The sequence below is a fragment of the Scomber scombrus genome, chromosome 7, assembly GCF_963691925.1.
Source record: "Scomber scombrus chromosome 7, fScoSco1.1, whole genome shotgun sequence".
NCBI classification, from domain to species: Eukaryota; Metazoa; Chordata; class Actinopteri; order Scombriformes; family Scombridae; genus Scomber; species Scomber scombrus.
In genome coordinates, this window is record NC_084976.1 from 11355828 (window position 1) to 11376770 (window position 20943).

At 40.2% G+C, this 20943-nt stretch overlaps 1 protein-coding gene across 4 annotated transcripts in view; it reads left to right on the forward strand.

Moving 5' to 3' along the window:
* dnah5 (dynein, axonemal, heavy chain 5) overlaps positions 1-20943 on the forward strand; it is a 102245-nt gene that overhangs the window by 59793 nt on the left and 21509 nt on the right. For all 4 annotated transcript variants that reach the window (XM_062421995.1, XM_062421996.1, XM_062421997.1 and 1 more), the window contains 9 exons: positions 453-629; positions 3339-3542; positions 4972-5151; positions 7435-7572; positions 9427-9562; positions 9977-10158; positions 10799-10933; positions 12012-12167; positions 14789-14971. In XM_062421995.1, coding sequence (XP_062277979.1) covers positions 453-629; positions 3339-3542; positions 4972-5151; positions 7435-7572; positions 9427-9562; positions 9977-10158; positions 10799-10933; positions 12012-12167; positions 14789-14971 — 1491 coding nt within the window. The remainder of the gene's footprint in view (positions 1-452; positions 630-3338; positions 3543-4971; positions 5152-7434; positions 7573-9426; positions 9563-9976; positions 10159-10798; positions 10934-12011; positions 12168-14788; positions 14972-20943) is intronic.

Here is a 20943-nt window from a genome sequence, read left to right on the forward strand (position 1 = left end):
GCCGTGCTGTAGTGTTTCAGGGGTAAATACAAATTAAATAGAGAGTGAGATCATTCTATTTAGTGCTGGAGTTTGTTTCATATCACCTGGGAGGTTTCAGGTAGGTACTTAGGATCTATTATTGTGTACTTAAGTGATGAAGCTCCTGAAGTGTGTGCGAAATAAGGAAAATGATGTATAGTGGAGTCCAAGATGTGCTGTTTTCCAATTATTATAATTAGTGTCCATGCTGACAATGCCTGTGTGCCTACATTTATGCTCATATATATCAAGTCAGTATGTGTTTGCTTTAAGTAAAGTAAGACTATGACTAATAGTCTACAGAAATGCTTTATGACACCAGTTCTTTTTTGTTTTGTTGATACTGAACCTAAAAGTTTAGCCTGAAAGTTGAGATTGTAGTGAAGTGTAATGATCATTTTCATTTGTTTTTCATGCGTGCATATTCACAGGTGCTAAAGGAGGTGACTGTCAAAGCTCAGGCAGCAGAGCGAGTTAAGGTGGAAGTCCAGAAAGTGAAGGATAAGGCCCAGGCGATTGTAGACAGCATCTCAGCGGACAAAGCTATAGCTGAGGAGAAACTTGAAGTAGCCCGGCCTGCACTACAGGAAGCTGAGGCTGCACTACAGGTATGGAAACAGCAGTGTTGAACACATTATGGTACCGAGGTGTCTCTTTAACTCTGCTTCCCCTCAATGCCAACTGGACAGGACTGAGTACAGCATGATATCGAGTCCGCACCAATATTCAGGATCTCCCTCCCTATTTCTACATTAAATAATATCTTTTATATGTGTGTTTTGGGTTGTTTCTTAGTAACTGCTGTTTAACGATATCTGATGTTTTGTCTTAACTGTATGCATGCTGTTGGGAAAATAACAGTCTTTTCTTTGTTTTCTCCATCAGATATTGTGTTTCCATGGTTGCATCACTATCCTCTAAAACATTTTGAATCAACTATGTTTTATTTAAAGTTTTTATTTAAAGTGTATCTTAATTAGTTTTTAATATTTATTCAGATTAATTAATTAATGTGTGCAGTATGAATACAGTATATTTATGGTGGTATTTTCATGTTATGTGACCAGTTTCATTCAAGCCTCTTACAGTGCCACTCCTCATGATGTTCTTTTCTACAACTGTATGCTAATTGTCTCGGCATAAATTTTGCCTAAGAGATGCCCAAGTGTTTAAAAAAATGTCAGTAAAGTGTGTGTTGGAGCAGTCCATGTGCTCCCCTCTGTGGTGTAAAGCATCCACCACTGATATTTGTCTTGCTGTCTCACTTAACGTTGCTTCAGGGTGCCACTTAAAGCCCCCTGTAACTTGCTGTGTGTGGTGGTGTCTATAGTTAGCTTGGTGCTCTGAGCTATGTTGTAATTAAAACTGTCCTTCAGGGTAGATGGTTGCATACAGTGCTGCTGTGGCAGGTCCCAGATTAGAATTTTTATCTTGCTGCTTCAAATGGAAACCTTACATTTTTAAACAGGCAGCACTTGGACAGTCTATTTGGACTGATGCTCACACAATATGATCATGTATATGATCTTGGTGTGCTACAGAGGGTTTTAATTACAGCTATCACCTAATTTCACCTCATTTTTGCCACTCATCCGAAAGACTTCTAGTCCAAGGCATTTTAATATGAACCTTTACTACCACCTGAAATTTTCTTACCAATTTGACAATGCACAGGAGGATGGATGAGATGAATCTATGCAGACAGTGTACAAAATTGTTTAGTACTACTTTTCTACAGCTTACTCCTTTACTGCTAGTTTATATGATACAATACGGTACAAAATACTTTATTAATCCCCATAGGGGGTACCTGGGTACCATCATACAAATAGGACAAACATCAGGTAGGACAATAAACCGTTCAATGAACAACAGGTAAAAAAGGCATTCACATCTCAAGGCAGTACAGTATAGGAGGAGAGGACTACGCATAATAAACAGTGTAAACATCAATGTGGCTGTGTGACACATCAACATAACCATGGACTCCAACATTATCACAACCATCAATATATCCATCAGTATAGTCCTCAACATCAGACCATCCACAACATCTGATAATTAACATCAGCGACAGTCAACGGCAGTGTTAAACCTGAGTGACATCCACTCAAGCCATCTCCTCAAACAGGCCACAAACATCCTGCAGGACCCCTCACTCCCCAGAAACCCCTTCTTCACCACCCTCCCCTCAGGCACACTAAGAACCCCCATCACACGAACAAACAGTTGCGGAACAGCTTTTTCTCCAGAGCTGTGGACAGACAGTGATCAGAGTGTACCAGTGTAATTTGTATATATTTTATATTTTATATTTTTATGCTATATCTCAAACAGAATAGGAACAGAAAAAAACGTCACCACAGCAGTTTACAGTTTACAGAGCAATATATTCTGGTTTTGTATTGAGGATGTTGTGAATTCACTTTATTGAGGAACTGTCATAGTCATAGATAGGAGATTAGTGGAGAGGAGAGGAGTGAAAGCAGAAGTAGATGACCAGACCAGACTGTCTGCTGCCTGACTCTCTGGTGGGAGATTCACACCAAACTTGAACTAATAAAAACTGAGAGGAAATAGAGCAGAGAGGAGAGAGCGCGAACAAGGAAAGTGCAAAAAGGAGAAGAAAGAACAGGAGCGGGCAGGGGGCCTGACAAAGCAAGCCAAACAATCTCACTGGGACATTTCCTTCACTCTCCTGCTGTCTCTTTCATTTTAATCAATCCCTTGAGATAATTCCCTGTCCCTCTCTGTCAAACTCTGCTTGTTCTGTTGGATTCTCTACCTTCTCTTCATGCTTTCTTTATTTCCCTCAATCTGTCCTTGTCAGTGCCTCTGGTCATGCTTCCACTGCATTTGTACATTGTTTATATGCTCAAACTGAAGCAATGTGTGCAATGTAGGTACTGTCATTAAAAAAGGAACGTATTATTTTATTCTTGGCTCTCACCTCAGTTAATTCCCCATTCATTCACTTTACACTGTAGTGTCCCTGGTGTACATCTAGTTTGCTTGACTGTTAAATTCACCTCTTTTAATTGACCTTTTCCTCCCACACATTTCTTGTCCTCCCATGTGTACAAAGAGTAATTATAACACAAAACTAAGTTCCACATGACAACATAACACCTTGAATGACATCCTGACAATTGGTTTATTGTGCAAGATAAAAAGATATAAAATCAGCCTGTGTGAATGTTATAACAGTATTATGCCTGTAAGACTGATGTAGTCCATGTGGTCCCGTTTTTACATTTGACAACATCATTAAACATTGAGATGAAGTCAAATTTATTTCTGTCCCTCTGCCCACTCAGACAATCAAGCCATCAGACATCGCCACAGTACGAACGCTTGGGCGCCCCCCCCACCTCATCATGCGGATCATGGACTGCGTCCTGCTACTCTTTCAGAGGCGGGTCAACACAGTAAAGATCGACCCAGAGAAGAACTGCAACACCCCATCCTGGCAGGAGTCCCTCAAACTCATGACAGCTGGAAACTTTCTGGGCAGCTTGCAGGTAGATTCATTAATATCACATTTGTAAGGTAAAGATTGAAGGATGGATGCTGCAGAGGAGCTCCCACGTTCCCTCAAACACATGATTTGGAAGATATGGAAGAGTCATTCACCATATTTAAAAAATTAGATTAATTATACATTATTGGAAGGACCGGACTCAGCTCCAAGGAATCATATAGAAGGGCTTATTCCTAAATTTCTTATGTTGTAAAATTGAATTAAAAAAACACAACATAATACATAATCTGTTATGTTATGTTATGTAAACTGTCCTAGGTACTGCCTGGGTGCGTTTCAGTATGCAGCACAATCACTGTCTACAGCTTGAGTAATCAGTGAATGTTCTCTATTATGATTAGCTGTTATTGTTATAGCTACATGTTCTGTTTAGGGAGGAAAGTTGGCCACAATGGAGTCTCAATCTCGCAGGCAGCAATCACGCAGCATGTCACAGTACTTCATAATATAATTGGTATTTATTGTTTGCAACAAGAAGGAGGAGACTCAGAGTGTGACAAGTGTGTGCTCTTGTATATTAAGCATAGGAGTTCAAAATCACAGGTTTGGGCCAATCAGCTTATGTACCTTGTTATTGATCAGTTAAACGTTAATTTGTAGTAGTTGGAGTCCAGGTTGTTGTGATTAAATCAGGATAATGTGTAAAAGAGAAACAAGCCAGTGTGAGGACTTTTAGAGTCTGAGTTTTCATTCCTTAGATTTCAATCCACAATGTTTTCTTGTATTTTCCTCACCTTGTCCTACTTGCATCTCATCGTTCCATTCCTTCCTCGATGCGTTTTTTGCTCCATCATTTCTTTTAGTCCTGACTGTTTTCTGTCATACAGCCTACCACCTCTATGCTAGCTCTTTTATCTTTGTACCTTGTGCATCTCTGTATCTTGGAGCTTTTTGCTTTCTGGTCTTTTCCTGTCATTCATTTTTTTCCTTCCGCATCCACTCTTGCACAACCTTTTTTTCTCTTCTGTGTTGTGTTCCTCTTAGACTTCTCTGTACCTCATTTCTGTTTCTGAGCTGCTCTACTGTGTCTTTTCCTTTCTCTCTCTTTACACTCAGTCTCACTCTCCCACCCTACCTAAAATATATTTCCTTTTATTTCCTATCATTTCCTTTGCTACCTGCTCGGCTATCTACTTTTTCTTCTCTCTAAATCAACACAGGTCTGGGTATCTTTGTCATTCCTCTCCTGCCTTTTAACTAATTTTATATTTTACATTCTCTGTGTTCAAATAACAGAGGCAGCACACTTAAAAGGAACAGGGCTTACATTCATTTCTTTGAGTTACATATATATATACATATTGTCTTTATGTAGTGACTGAAAAACATCTTGTTCCTTTTAATTCAAATCATTCCTCCTCACTTCCCCCTATCCTTTTTCTTTTTTTTACCCCCTCTCTCCCTTGCAGCAATTCCCCAAAGACACCATTAATGAGGAAATGGTGGAGCTACTGCAGCCCTATTTTGACATGCCTGACTACAACATTGAAACAGCCAAAAGAGTTTGTGGCAATGTGGCCGGTCTTGCATCATGGACAAAAGCCATGGCCTCTTTCTTCTCCATCAACAAGGAGGTCCTACCCTTAAAGGTATAGTGCATCTTAAACAGTGGTTCTGTTCGGGTGACGTTTTCCTTGGTTGAGTAAACTCATATAGTTAAATAAGGGGAAGCCATAATGGCAGCCATTGCAGACAAATACAAAGGTCAGTCTCTTCAATTGTATCTTAACACACAGACACACATATATTGTGATTATGCTATTATCCATCAGCTTCACCAATGACACAAACACACACACACACACTTGCAAACACACTCTCTGGTCAAAGTCCCTTGTCTCCCACTCTTCCACACTGATGAATAAGGAACATGCACTGTGGAACAGAGCAGTTGTTTTTCTGCAGAAAAGCCCCAGGCTAGCGAGACATCACAGACTCTCTCTGATATAAAAAGGATTTATTTATATTCCCGCATTTTGGCATTTAGGCCTTTATCAAGTTAGGTTTTCAGGGCCAATTTGAATTTAATCCTTTTTAGCATGTACCCAAAAATGGATCTACCCTGGCAGAAAACTTGGTCCCGATACTCATTGTAGCAGTCAAAGTCACAAAGTAGAGTGGGGCACTGAAAGATCAAATGCATGAGAACATACAATATTAATTACTATCTGGTGATAAAGATTGCTGTCTACACTGAACGAGTTTGGTTGCTGTGTATGAGTGAACATCAAAGGACTTATTTTAGGATCATATCCTACTCACATATTTGGTCAGTGTTTTGTATTATCATGGAAATGATATGCTTATCTGTCTTTGGCATTAGAAACAGATAAAATCTCCCAAGTCACACCAGCATGACAATTTTAAATAAATGAACTTTTAAATCTCTTCTGGCTTTCTACTAAGAATGAGAGACGTAACTGACTGACGTATCCTTTATTACATTCAAGCAGCACTAATGAATTGCTCCTTTGCACCATCACATCACTGCTTCTGTCAGTATTTATTTGTTTTTCCAAGGCATTATTAATTCCATACACACATAACTAATAACAGTGAAAGGGTGCAGAGCTGAACACTCTGCACACAAAATCTTTGATAAATAAGGTGCACCACACAGATGCACAGTACTGGAATTAAGTTTAGAAAAACAACAATGTACGCTATATTTCACCAGCGAATAGCTGTTTTCGCCTGCTTATGGTGATTTCACGCAAATGTCCCAAATCCATTTTTTTTATTATTTTGTCTTCCTGTCAGTGCAGTCTATGGATGTCTGGTGTGTGACAATTATACAAATGCTTAAGCTGGAAGAATTCAGGCATTTCTTTGAACCGACTTCACCACAACCTAGCCTGATGTGATGATCACCCCTGCTCTCACTTCTGTCAATGTGTTCCTTCCTTTGTGCATTTTTACATGGTTTTTTTCCCCCCCTTGCCACTAGGTTCATTTTCCTACTTATTTTGCCCTCTGCCACATTTAATATCCTCCATTTTCTCTGCACTTTTATCTGTCTGCTTACCCCTGTTTTTTTTATAATAACCTCTCTCTTCCCCTTTCCTCTTTGCCTTATCCTTTCTCTCTCTCTCTCACTCTCAAATGTTCTCAATCTGTCTCTTTCACACACATGCACACTCACATGTTCTGTTTTCTCTTCTTCTTTACAACCTCCATGAGAACTCCCTGCCTCTCTTCTCTTTGATCCTGACCTTTTGCTTAACGTGGAACATAGCCTAGCAAATTGATTTTCTGGTTTCCAGCTCAGTGGTGGCCTCCCTTTAAACTGGCCTGCCAGACATCCAGACAGATAGACAGCTGCACAGACAAACAAGTAGAAAGATAGACAGGGATGTTCCTCTCCTCTCAGATGTCAATTAATATTAAATGAATGCTTCAGACTCCCTCCCCTCCAAGCCAGCCAAACTCACTCAGACACATGCACACTTAGACACTTTGAAAATCGCTCTAGAAAACATGAATTACCTTTTCACCTCTCCACTTTATTTAATTATGTGGTATGACCTGAAGAAAAAAATGTCACAAACAATTTCTGTATTATTATTATTTCATTTCTTCTGTTTTCTTAAGAAGAGTTGCTTAATGAAAGAAACACATATTTTTCCATCCAAATAGGGACAAATGTCATGGGATAACATTTCCAGCCTTCGTCTGAATAAAACACTCTCTATTCACCTGTCTGACCCTGTCTGTCTCTCACCTCATTCAGGTTTTCTTCACTTTAAGTATTTTCCCCCCCTCCGCCAAGAGAACTCATCATGACCCTGTAGGAGTTTTAGTTTTTTTTATATATGCAGGAAAGGATCACAGCTTTCACTCTGTCTCTCTCTCACTCTTAATTTCTTTTTCAGGCTAACTTGGCAGTGCAGCAGAATCGTCTGGCTATAGCTAACTTGGACCTTCAGAAGGCTCAGGCTGAGCTGGATGCTAAACAAGCAGAGCTGGATGTGGTACAGGCGGAGTATGAGAAGGCCATGATGGAAAAACAGGTCAACAGCTTTACTAACCTCCACAATTCTAGATCATGTGATATAAAACTGATAAGATCAGTTATTTAAAGTGTGGTGCTGTTGCTGCTATATCTTTTTTCCATGATTTATTATTTGAAAAATGTAAACAAAATTAAAAAAAAAACTTTAAAAAACCCGACAACAAATAAACAAACAAAAAAGAAATAAAATAAAATATATCATATAATACAATAATAAAAAGAATATATACTAAAAAATACTTGAGACATGAGGCACACTGTACAAACAATGAGACTTTTTTAATTATTTCATCTTGCACAACTGTTACTTACTGTTACTTACATTACTGTTAATTTAATATGAATTCAGTTTAGCCAAGTTTTGGCAGCACACAACAGGTAGAACACTGGGTCCAGACTCCAGACTGGTGAATCTTTCATTACATTTATCATAATTCACTTTTTTGTACCATGTTTTGGTAATGCATTCACAAGGCTGGTTTATTGTGGTTTATTGATTCAAGTCATAGCCTGGAACAAGGAGATTTTAAACACCATCTCACCTTACTCCTGCCCTTCACAGTATGAAAACTTTTTTTTCTCTTTTGGCATTTTTCAGATAACTACAGGCTAACACATTATGTCCATGTACATGAGATGAATTTTGTGCTCATTCAGAGAGACAAACATAGTTGACAATTTCCTAAACTTATGACAGTGTCATTTTAAGCTATTTAGGACAGGTAGAACAAATCTGTTTAATTAAGGTTTAATTTGCTGTTGATGTTTTGACCACCACTATGATCATACAGGTGACACAGTGATATATCACAGAGGCAAACACTGAACACTGCCAAGTCTTGTAACAACCTGCAACAAAAATGGAAAGTGACTCACTAAGTCTCACTGACTCACAGAGTTACCCAATTATCACTTTTTAAATGAATGCAACTAACACTAGTGTGTGTGTGTGTGTGTGTGTGTGTGTGTGTGTGTGTGTGTGTGTGTGTGTGTGTGTGTGTGTGTGTGTGTGTGTGTGTGTGTGTGTGTGTGTGTGTGTGTGTGTGTGTGTGTGTGTGTGTGTGTGTGTGTTAAATAACAGCAAGTAAATGGAAGAGTATGTGCATCGACATCAACTGGTTAGGAAATCTGGACAGCTCAAGTTGAGTCTTTTTATAATTTTGTGATTAAGACGCAGAGCTGTTCATCTCCGGGGGCCAAAAGTGAGATTAAGGACTCACAGCAGAAGCGTTTGAGGCTCAGACAATGGCTGCTGACTTTGATATGCCTCTTAAATGTGTGAAAGCCCAAAGCAGACAGTCTTTATTGTTGAAACAGATTATTATTGCTACTGGGTAAACAACCTCATTACTGCCTGTGAGCAGTTGATAAAGAGATAGGTGTGATAAATGGCTTAAAGGTGCTGTTGACCTCTTTGTATTATTTTAAAAGGAAAACTAATTTAGACAGGCAGGATATAAAGGCTGACTGAACATGCAAGCACATCTATCCAAGTTTGGGAGTCTATCCCAGCATTCACTGGGTGAATGGCGGTTAAGAGGAAACTAGCGAACCTGAAGGAAAATCACACAGTGATGGAGAGAACGTGAACATTTTTGAAACCATCTCTTTCATATTAGTGAGCCAGTGGTGATTGACCAAAACCTTTGAGTCTTTTTGGTCAGGGATTAAAGACACAATTATTTCGATACTGATATGAAATGTACCATTGTCCATTTACATTTACTTGTATAAATACACACAGACAGACAGTTGTATGTATGGTTTAAAGAAGAGACAGCTGGACAGACGCTGAGGCCAAACAGACACATCAACCCACTGACCTGTTTATCTGCCCTCCCTTCTGTTTCAGACACTGCTGGAGGACGCTGAGCGCTGCAGACACAAGATGCAGACAGCTTCCAGTCTGATCAGCGGTTTAGCTGGCGAGAAAGAGAGATGGACAGAGCAGAGCAAAGAGTTCGCTGCCCAGACCAAACGCCTAGTTGGTGGGTTACAAAGCGAGCTTTAAGTATTATTCAAAAAGATGCAACCTCATAATAAGGCTCTATGATTAAAAACATGGATTTGCAAAACTTTGTTGAATAAAACTAGACAAAAAAATACATCCTCCCTGTTGATAAAATAAGAATATGGGTGCTCGTTTCAAACAATGTGGTCAGAATGCCACTCATTGACTTGTGACTGATTAGAGATATCTAATTAGTTGTATGAATTTTAAGGATTTTGTTTTTGCAACATCGTTCTAAAATAACCTGCCACACCACTACTTCCAGTATGAGCTGTTTTCTCATTGTGTTGGCATTACTCAAGATCGAATTAATTGTTACGGTTGAACACGACCTGTGTGCAGGGTGTCTATGACGTGCACATGAACCAACAGCTTTGTTGCTTTGTTCCAGGTGATGTCCTTCTGGCCACAGCGTTCCTCTCTTACTCTGGCCCCTTCAATCAGGAGTTTCGTAATCTGCTGCTGAGTAACTGGCAGCGGGAGTTGAAGCTGCGTAGAATCCCATTTGGCAACAACCTTAATCTGACTGAGCTGCTCATTGATGCGCCCACCGTCAGCGAGTGGAACCTTCAGGTCAGTTATCTACGTCAGTAACTAACTGCATCAGCAGAGCATTCAGTCTAAACTAAAGCTGAAAGGATTCCTCAGCAACTGTTTGGGTTATTGACATTCATATGAGTCATTTTCAACATAAAAAAACGTAACCTGGTGCCAGCCCATTAAATGGGATGATCTGCTGCTATTCTTTGTCAATATTGTTGTTTAAACAGAATATATCGAGTTTTGGACTGTTGGTCACACAAAACAAGATATTTGTAGACATCAGTTATGGCAAATAGATGAAAATAATAATTAGTTGCAGCATCTGTGTGTATATACAGTATGTAATATTTCTACACTGTATGTTGTACTGAGCCTAGGTACTCAGTTAATTGGATTTTGTTTTTCACAACAAGTCTAATGTGATCTCACAAAATAGATGAAATAACAACATAACCAGCAGAGACACGTATAGAGAGAACAAATTACAACCTTTTCTTAGAACATAATATAACCTTTTGATATTATCACCCTTCTTTGTTGGATAAATGTATTCATAATTTAAATGTTAGTTGCTACTGAGTCAAATACTGGGTAACAGAACAGAACTGGCTAAACTGAGTAAATGCTTATTACAAACGAAATCACATAAGTTGAAACTTTCTTCTTACAGGGGCTCCCTAATGATGACCTGTCCATTCAGAACGGCATCATTGTCACCAAAGCAGCACGCTTCCCTCTCCTTGTTGATCCCCAGACGCAGGGGAAAATCTGGATCAAGAACAAAGAGGCCAGGAATGAGCTTCAGGTATCTGTACCTTTGCTGCTTCTGCATTATGTAATGAAGGATAAATGTACAATAGTTAACATTATACAGGAGCGAGAAAAACATTCTGGTGACACAATCACTTATTTTGCATAATTAGCTTTCCACAATATCCAAAACCCACTGATGACTCCGAGTATGTTACAGTCTAAGAAAGTCATTGGTCCATTGGGACCAAATGAATTTTACAGAATAAAATTAAAACAAAATGATGGTTCATAAATATTGCATATAACTCAGCTGCTCTACCTTAATTAAGTACTTCAGTGTTAATACTTTTTTGTCTTAATTTGTCTACATTTAACAGTTTTTTCATATTTATTGTCAGTGCTTTTGTAACACGGGATTTAAAGTTTTTGTTTCTCTATTTCTATACATGTGTCTTTGTTCTAAAATCTTTTCCCTTGTCCAACATGCCTTTCCTTTTGTACAGCCTCCTGGAAAAGTACTGCAGAATTCTGTAGGAGTAATAAGACCAGCCAAGGTTACTGGCCCTGTTAGGGGCAATCTCTGGGCCGAGTAAATGCATTCTGCAATCCTATTATGAGTGTCTTGAAGACACAGACACGGCTGCGGCTTTGAACTACTTTCACAAGTGACCTCATCAGACCAACTGTATTTATTTTTATAACATTTTCCAAAAATGGCTCATCTTAAAAAATGATATTTTATTAGCTTGACTAGTCACAATCCCCAGTCAGAGGTTTTGCTTTAAGGAGAGAGAGGTTAAATAGGTGTCTTCTTCATTTGAGTGAATCAGATGCTTCTCACGGTTTCTTATAAATGAGTCAGTCTGTAGGAAACAATGATTGCTACTGTCATCATCTGGTTAGGTGGTTACTTGATAAAATCCAAACATTTGTCTCTGTGACAATTTACTTTTGAAGTTCGTTCCCATTTAGTCCACATTAATGTCAGCGATAAAATAAATAGAATATAAATCTCCAATGTAGATCAATCAAAGAATTCTTCAATCTCTCAACTGCATTACATGATGAGATAACAAAAGCAACATTTTTTACATCCATCTAGTAATAAATGTTCCTGTTTCTGTTCCCAGATTACCTCACTGAACCATAAATATTTTAAGAACCACCTGGAGGACAGTTTGTCTCTTGGACGCCCCCTATTGATTGAGGATGTAGGGGAGGAGTTGGACCCTGCCCTTGACAACGTTCTCGAGAAAAACTTCATCAAGACTGGCTCCACTTACAAAGTAATGTAGCAGAATAACCCTGTTGAGACCTTCTGGTTCCTGAGTTTTGCTTTCTTTTCTGTTGCTTGGTTAAAAGAGTGTAAAATGGGCAGGTGTGTTATTCCGCGCTGGCTGGAGGCATGATGTGACTTGGCCAACTCCCTCCTGCCATGCCAACTGTCACACCTGTACTAACACAGGCTGATAAGCTCAAAAAGGGGAAAACAAGCCTGCTCACTGACAGAGTGTGACATGTGTAGAGGAGCTGCAAGTGCTGGCTGGAGGTGCAAAGGGTCTTTGCTTGTTGCCAGCTGGAGCACCTGTCCCGAATCAGTTTCATTGTCTTGGGACTGATTAAGGGGTCCTCAGTCACTGACTCATGGTCACTCATAGTGGATGTTTTACTATGTAGAGACTGAGTGACTGTGCAGAGGTAATTTCTCCCTGTTTGTCTGGAAAACCAAAACCTCTCATATGTTGTTATGTTCTTTTGTTATGTTTTTTGTATTAATATCAAAGTTCTTCATCTCCAGCTCTTATAATAATACAATACAAACTGGACTCTGACTATATGTACTATAGGTACACATAAATCTTTATAAGCTGCATTGACAAAACTGTACTCCTTCAGTCCGATTTTAAAACCTACCAGTAGCCAATGAACATATTTCACAACTTAAACCTCAGACCACGGCCAAATGCAGAAACACTTTTTATTACTGCTGCGGTATATTGGAAAAAATAGCTGTGCTGTGTTAAGGAGAGAAAGCAAGAGAGTTATGTGAAAGATGAAATAACATTTAAATACCCACAAAAAAAACCCCCAAAAAACAAATTTAATTTAATTAGCACTTAATGTCATTTCAAATTAAATTTAATACACAAACATCTTACATTAATTTGCATCTAACAGCCTTGAATATGATTTCTACACTAGCTATTCTAATGAATGAGATCATAATGAGAGTGTGGCCCATAAATAAAATTATAGCACACTGCTACAGAGGGTGTCACTGGCTTCTACAAATTACATTTTCTGTTGATGGAAAGAGAAAGCCAATATTTTGCCTCCTCCCCGCTTGATATATTTGTTTTGCTCTTTTCATTTGGGTTTGGATGGTGAAAATTATACCACTTTCATTGTCAGTATCCTAATTTCCTGTAATGTACTGTTGGAGTTAGATATTTTTAATTTGGAAAATTGCAGAGAGCGGTTTGAATGGTTCTCATTTTGTCAGCATTTTATTTAGCTAAAATCATAGCCCCGAAGCCAACTTTGGATGTGGATTTTGAGTATTACTGGAAATATAGGATTTTGCATGACAAGAAAGCAGTCTAAATTGGTCTCTCTGCCAATAAATTGGTTTGAACTTTCCAAAAAGCATTTTTTATTGGACACATAAATGTGTGTTTTTTGTGTTGTTTGTACAAATTTAAGCAATCATTTCCACAAAACACAACTGAGAGGGTCAGTCAAAATGCATTCTGTTTGTGATCTTTTCTCATCCAGATAACCATCAATGTAAGTTACTGCTCTGTACATCTCAGCAATGGATTTATGAATTAGTCATTGCAATACTTGACACACACACACACACACACACACACACACACACACACACACACACACACACACACACACACACACACACACACATACACATATTGCACAGACAGTAAGAGCTTGCGAGAAAAAGGCAGAGTGAACGTCTGCTTGCAAGCATCTCTCTCTCTCTCATTATCGCCTCTCAGCTCCTGGCTATGGCTGAGCTGGTTATTCAGCAGCTGACACCACAGCTGCCTCTCTCTATCTCACACATGCATCAAACAAACAAACTTGCATGTACACATACATATACACATGTGCGCACACACGCACACACACACACACACACACACGCACACACACACACATACACTGTACATATACATACAAAACTGCACCACTGCAGGAATACGTGTGCACACACATGTTCACCCTATGGTGATTGCAAGTAAGCACGGGTTATATCCACGCAACACATTCAGCCAGAAGTCTCTTGGCTACCTAATGAGGGACCTGATTAAAGGTTTCTACACTCTACCTCATGCACCCTCTCTCTCTCTTGAAAAAGCTTTACTTTCTATTAATATCCTGGTGTGAGGAGGAAGTGAAGGTGTCTGCAGACAGACAGCTCCAGGGACAAACCAGCAGATGGATAATTAGAAGTTTTGCTGCCATGAGTAATTAAATGATGATCAGTGCAAACACAAGCACACATGCATGCACATGCACTAACATACATGCACAGTAAACGTTTCTTAGCAGCTGCATAAGCAAAGCATTTGTTTTACTGCCACCAGGACACCTTTTATCATGTTTGTCAGGATAGTCTATTTCATTTATAAAGACTTTTGGTATCTGCTTAAATGAGCGCGACTGTCATAACAAATGTGTGCGTGAGCAGTTTAGGGAGGATTTGGCCCTAAACTGGAGTACACTGGGATTTTTTTAAAAACTTTTGGCACCTCTACATGTGTATAATAAAGTTTGTGATACCAACTTTGTGCCCTTATTTTGGTATTATACTGATAGTATGATTGACATGCTAACCCATAATGAAGATATGTCTTTGCCTCTCTCTCTCTCTTCCTTTGCACAGGTTAAAATTGGTGACAAAGAAGTGGATGTGATGAAGGGCTTCAGGCTGTATGTGACCACCAAGCTGCCTAACCCAGCCTATACCCCCGAGATTAGTGCCCGCACCTCCATCATCGACTTTACTGTCACCATGAGAGGACTAGAGGACCAGCTGCTGGGCAGAGTCATCCTCACAGAAAAACAGGTACATTTGCTCTCATATAGAAAGTAGCTAGTGTAGATCCTGTATACATCATTTAGATATATATTTAAATGAAGTTATACTGTACCGTTAATTATTACTGGTTGCCAATTAGTTTGTTTAAATTTCACTAGGTGTTAGGTGGGGAAATAGAGCTGACTGAGTGCAAATTGCCTAGACCTTTGCATATCCTTGAAAGGCTGTTGGAGAGCATTAAATGCAGGCTCTTGACACCTCTCCCTACTGTATACCTTATTTTCCCTCTCACAAATCATGTGACAATATAACTGGGCAGTTATAATCACCCTTTGACTATAGAACATGACAATTATTGCAGCCTTTAGAGACACACAGACAGTGTGAAGAAACAACCACACACCCAGAAAATAGTGCACATAGGCCTATGCACCAACACTAAATACAGCATGCACACAAAGGACTTGATTAATTCATTCTGGGTGATAGAAATGCTTTCTACATTCATCCAGTGCAGTGGACACATTGATTGGGACTGTGCAAAGACTAGTGCTACTGTAGGCTGGCTATTCTCCTTCTAGTAATGGCTGACCCTGAGATGAAGGATGCCATATGGGAAAAGTGGCTTGTTATCTGTGTACTAAATATGGATTTGATCATAATGGTAGCTGAAGCTTGTATATCAGCTATAAAACCTGTATCTTTGTAGTTCACACAGCATTCACAATCCCTATAATGATAGTTCCTCTGTGGAGGCAACTTTCAGCTGCAACGTTTACGTCTATTTTTGTAGGCTTTTGAAATAATTTGCTTGTGGGCGCCCTGGTAGCCTATTGGTTAAGATGCAAGCCATATAACAATAACATTTATGCTTCAATTCTGCTGTTGCATGTCATATTTGTTTCTCTGCTCAGGATGCCTAATCAAATAAAGACAAAGATGGCAAAAAATGTATTTAAAATAATTTACTCTCAGGTATTTGAGTGACAGCACTTATTCATAAGAAAAACCTACAGGGCTTTGAGCCAAAATTACTGCACAAAATAAAAGATAAGATGACTCTTTAAACCCCTACAATTTGTCTGGTAAGTTTCACAATGGAAATACTGAGGAACTGAAATCCAACACAATTCCATAAAGGCTTACATTTCCCATGGGTTTACTGTGGGTGAGTGAGGTTTTGGATCATGCACGCTACAGGAGCAATACAGCCCCACTAATTCCTGGAGTGTCAGACTGACATTCAGGGCAGTGACATTTATTACTGCTGCTGTGTTTCACTTTGTCACCTGAGTACTGAGGCAGGGTACAGTATTTTCTCTGCTTACCCAGGGCTCTCTGGTAAGTCATATTTATCATTTTATCTGCCATCTTTTCTTGAGCAAAAAAAATCCCAAGAAGAGCTTATAAAACACCCAAACCAACACGATTGGTTTAAACTGTATCAGTCAGTTTGACAGTAGGCATAGTAACTTGATAGTGACAACATGTAAAAGATTATGTACAGCAGGGTGTCCACTAATGACCCAGCTGCTATTAACTTTGGTCTGGAAAAGACACATCCTACATGCAATTTACTTTCACCTTGATTGAGAAAAGATAGCATCACACAATACACCCTGCACCACACAATACACATACCATCAGTGTCACAATGCACATGTACACATAGAACAAAGATTATACATAAATTCAAGTTTAAACATGCTTAATATGTTTAAACATGCTTAAATTCACATGGTGAGAGAGACAGTACATATTTTGGATAATAAAAGGGAATAAAGAGAAAAGGGAAATAAAAACAATAATTTAAAAAGCTAAATATGGTAAAACCAAATAATAAATATTGAATCATTGTATCCTATTTCACAAATAAAAATCAAACAGCACCATTACTGTAAATGACTGCAATAAATCGACAATAGTCTCAAAAAAGCCTAATAAAATCCAACCAAATAGTAAACAGCCAAAATACAGTCTCTAAAACCATTTTGCACTGGATGGAAAAATATGTCAACTTACCTATTAACTTAATATCTTATTATGTAAAAGAAAGGTCTAAAAGCCATTTTACTAGCTGAACAAATTTATGTTCCTGGGGATAAAATTGATTGATTTTTATGGCCCTATGTCCTTCCTCTAGTAACATGCTACAGCTTTATAACTTAGTAAACATAATAATACTCATTTATTTTTATAGCACCTTTCAAAAACAAAGTTACAAAGTGCTTACCAAATAAAATCAGATAATACAAGTAAATTAAAGCCGCAAGCGGCGATGGCGGGCCCTCGCTCACCCATGCCACCGCGGGGCCTGAGGCATGGCGGGGCTGTGGCGTGAAGCAGAAAGTGAGAAAAAACCTGGAAGGAGGCCAAAAATGCAATGTTTCGTTCATCCAGTAGGGGGCAGTCACAGGTAGTTACACATATGGTCTGGTGTGGTCTGCTGTGTTCAGGGCGGCCACTCATCAGTCATGTGAAGTTTGGAGTGAATTGGACAAAGCATGAAGGAGTTATGAGCAGCTAATGGTTCATCCACCAGGGGGCAGTCACCAAATGTGGTGTGGTGCGTTCAGGGGCGGCCCCTCATCACTCATGTGAAGTTTGGAGTGAATTGGACAAAGCATGAGGGAGTTATGAGCAGTTAATGGTTCATCCACCAGGGGGCAGTCAGCACATGTGGTGTGGTGTGGTGCGTTCAGGGGCGGCCCCTCATCACTCATGTAAAGTTTGGAGGGAATCGAACAAAGCAAGAGGGAGTTATGAGCATTTGTCGGACCATGGTTCATCCACCAGGGGGCATTAATGGGATGCGTGCAGGTGTGTTCAGGGTCAGTCCCTCATCACACATGTGAAGTTTCGTGGAAATGGGACAAAGCATGAGGGAGTTATGAGCAGTTGATGGTTCATCCACCAGGGGGCAGTAATGGGATGCATGCAGGTGTGTTCAGGGTCAGTCCCTCATCACACATGTGAAGTTTCGTGGAAATCGGACAATGTTGATGCAAAAAATGGCACTTCCTGTTTCCACTAGGGGGCGACATGAGCGACACCCCTATCAGATGGAAGAGGTCTCCACCCTGGACCTGTGTATCAATTTTCATGATGATACGTGTTCAATAAAGCCATCAAAAAGCCAAACGTATTTTCATGGCGAGGAATTGATGGGAGCCACGCCCCCACAGGGACGCCATTACTCGTAGCTTCACAGTGTACATAATGTAGCTTCACCAACTGGTTCTGCATGTTTTAGAAGTGGAATGAAGTTGATGGGGTCAACTATGTATTTTTCATGACTTTAAGTTCACTTCCTGTTACCACCGGGGGGCGCTATGAGTTACGTGGGAAGTTAATATATCGGGACGTTCAGGGCGGAGCCATCATCATGTCCAGCAAGTTTGAAGCTGATTGGATGAAGTATGTGGGCGTGAGAGCCACTCGTATGTACACGGCGAGCACGCCAAAGTTAGTTGAGCCCTGGCAGACACACCCTTTGACCTACGGATGCGCAGAGCACAACTTAAGCTCAGCTAGGTCTGGAGATGTTGCGTACCTAATTTGAACTTGATCGAGCGAACGCTGTGGGAGGAGTTAATTTTAGGCGGGAAAAATCAAAACCAAAATGGCCGACTTCCTGTTGGGTTGAGGTCATGAGGTCAAGAGGCTTTTTTGCATATGTGGGTATAATACATATGTGTACCGAATTTTGTGAGCATAGGACAAAGTTAGCAAAATTCCCTATGGGCATTTTTGGACCTTGTAGGGGGCGCTATTCCGCCATTCTGCGTCGACCATGTGCGACCACCCAAAAATATCGAATTTCGGATGAGGCCGGACGTCCGTGCAAAAGTATAAGCATTTTTGCATTTGGGAAAGGGGCGAAATTGGGGCACGAAATGTCGGAAGAATAATAATAATAATAATAATAATAATAATAATTAAAGCCGCAAGCGGCGATGGCGGGCCCTCACTCACCCATGCCACCGCGGGGCCTGAGGCATGGCGGGGCTGTGGCGTGAAGCAGAAAGTGAGAAAAAACCTGGAATGAGGCCAAAAATGCAATGTCTCGTTCATCCAGTAGGGGGCAGTCACAGGTAGTTACACATATGGTCTGGTGTGGTCTGCTGTGTTCAGGGCGGCCAATCATCAGTCATGTGAAGTTTGGAGTGAATTGGACAAAGCATGAAGGAGTTATGAGAGGTTGATGGTTCATCCACCAGGGGGCAGTAGAGTGTAACAAAACAAAAGCGGTTGCGTTCAGGGTGGGACAGTGATTACACATGTGAAGTTTTGTGGAAATCGCACAAGGATGATGTAAAATATGGCACTTCTTGTTTCCACTAGGGGGCGACACGAGTGAGATCGCCTATGAGCGAATGGAGACGTTGAGGTCGGCACCCTGGACCTGTGTACCAATTTTCATGATGATACGAGTTCAATAAAGCCATCAAAAAGCCAAACGTATTTTCATGGCGAGGAATTGATGGTTGCCGCGTCGCCACACGGACGCCATTACTCGTAGCTTCACAGTCTTCATAATGTAGCTTCACCAACTGGTTCTCAATGACGTTGATGGGGCAAAGTATGTAATTTTAATGAATCTTAGTTAACTTCCTGTTACCCCTGGGTGGCGCTATGAGTTACGTGGGAAGTTAATATATCGGGACGTTCAGGGCGGAGCCATCATCATGTCCAGCAAGTTTGAAGCTGATTGGATGAAGTATGTGGGCGTGAGAGCCACTCGTATGTACATGGCGAGCACGCCAAAGTTAGTTGAGCCCTGGCAGACACGCCCTTTGACCTACGGATGCGCAGAGCACAACTTAAGCTCAGCTAGGTCTGGAGATGTTGCGTATCTAATTTGAACTTGATCGGGCAAACGCTGTGGGAGGAGTTAATTTTAGGCGGGAAAAATCAAAACCAAAATGGCCGACTTCCTGTTGGGATGAGGTCAAGAGGCTTTTTTGCATATGTGGGTATAATACATATGTGTACCGAATTTTGTGAGCATAGGACAAAGTTAGCAAAATTCCCTATGGGCATTTTTGGACTTTGTAGGGGGCGCTATTCCGCCATTCTGCGTCGACCATGTGCGACCACCCAAAAATATCGAATTTCGGATGAGGCCGGACGTCCGTGCAAAAGTATAAGCATTTTCGCATTTGGGAAAGGGGCGAAATTGGGGCACGAAATGTCGGAAGAATAATAATAATAATAATAATAATAATAAACATTACAATTTCAATAGGGCTTTCGCCAGGCGACTTGCAGTCGCCGCTCGGGCCCTAATAAGACCCAGATCATAAGATATAAACCAGATAAAATGATTTAAATAGTTACGACAAATACCATCAGTTAAGAAAAACCATAAGATAAAAATAAGTCTTCAGAAGAAAGCTTGCCAGACTGAGATTTCCAGGCAGGGAGTTCCACAACTCACAGTTAACTCTATTAACACCAGTCAAGATTTTGGAGCCATTGGTAGGGATCCTCTGGTGGATCTCAAGCAGTGATCAGGCTCACGGGGTGTTAGCAGATCACAGATAGAGACAGGAGCCTCACCATTTAAGGCTTTAGAAACAAGCAGTAAAATCATAAATTAAATTCTAAAACTCACAGGTTCCCAGTGAAGGGCATCAAGGATCGGGGTAATACAGTCACTACTCTTAGTACCTGGCAGCAGTGTTTTGTATCAACTGCACTTCTAAGTATTTTTCACCTGCTGATACCAGAATAAAGTGCATTGCAATAGTCAAGTCTGGAGAAGATAAAAGCATGGATGACCTTTTCTAAGTCTGCAAAGGAACTGATCTTGGTTAGATGTCTCAGTTGAGCAGAGCAGGACTGCAACACTTTGGTCACCTGAGCATGAAAAGACAACTCTGGTTCCAAAATAACACCCTGGTTGCAGGCCTCTTTATAATCATTATTAGATAAAGTGCCCAGATGAGAGGAGAGATGGTTAACTCTACAAATAATGGGGCTAGATGGGGTAATTC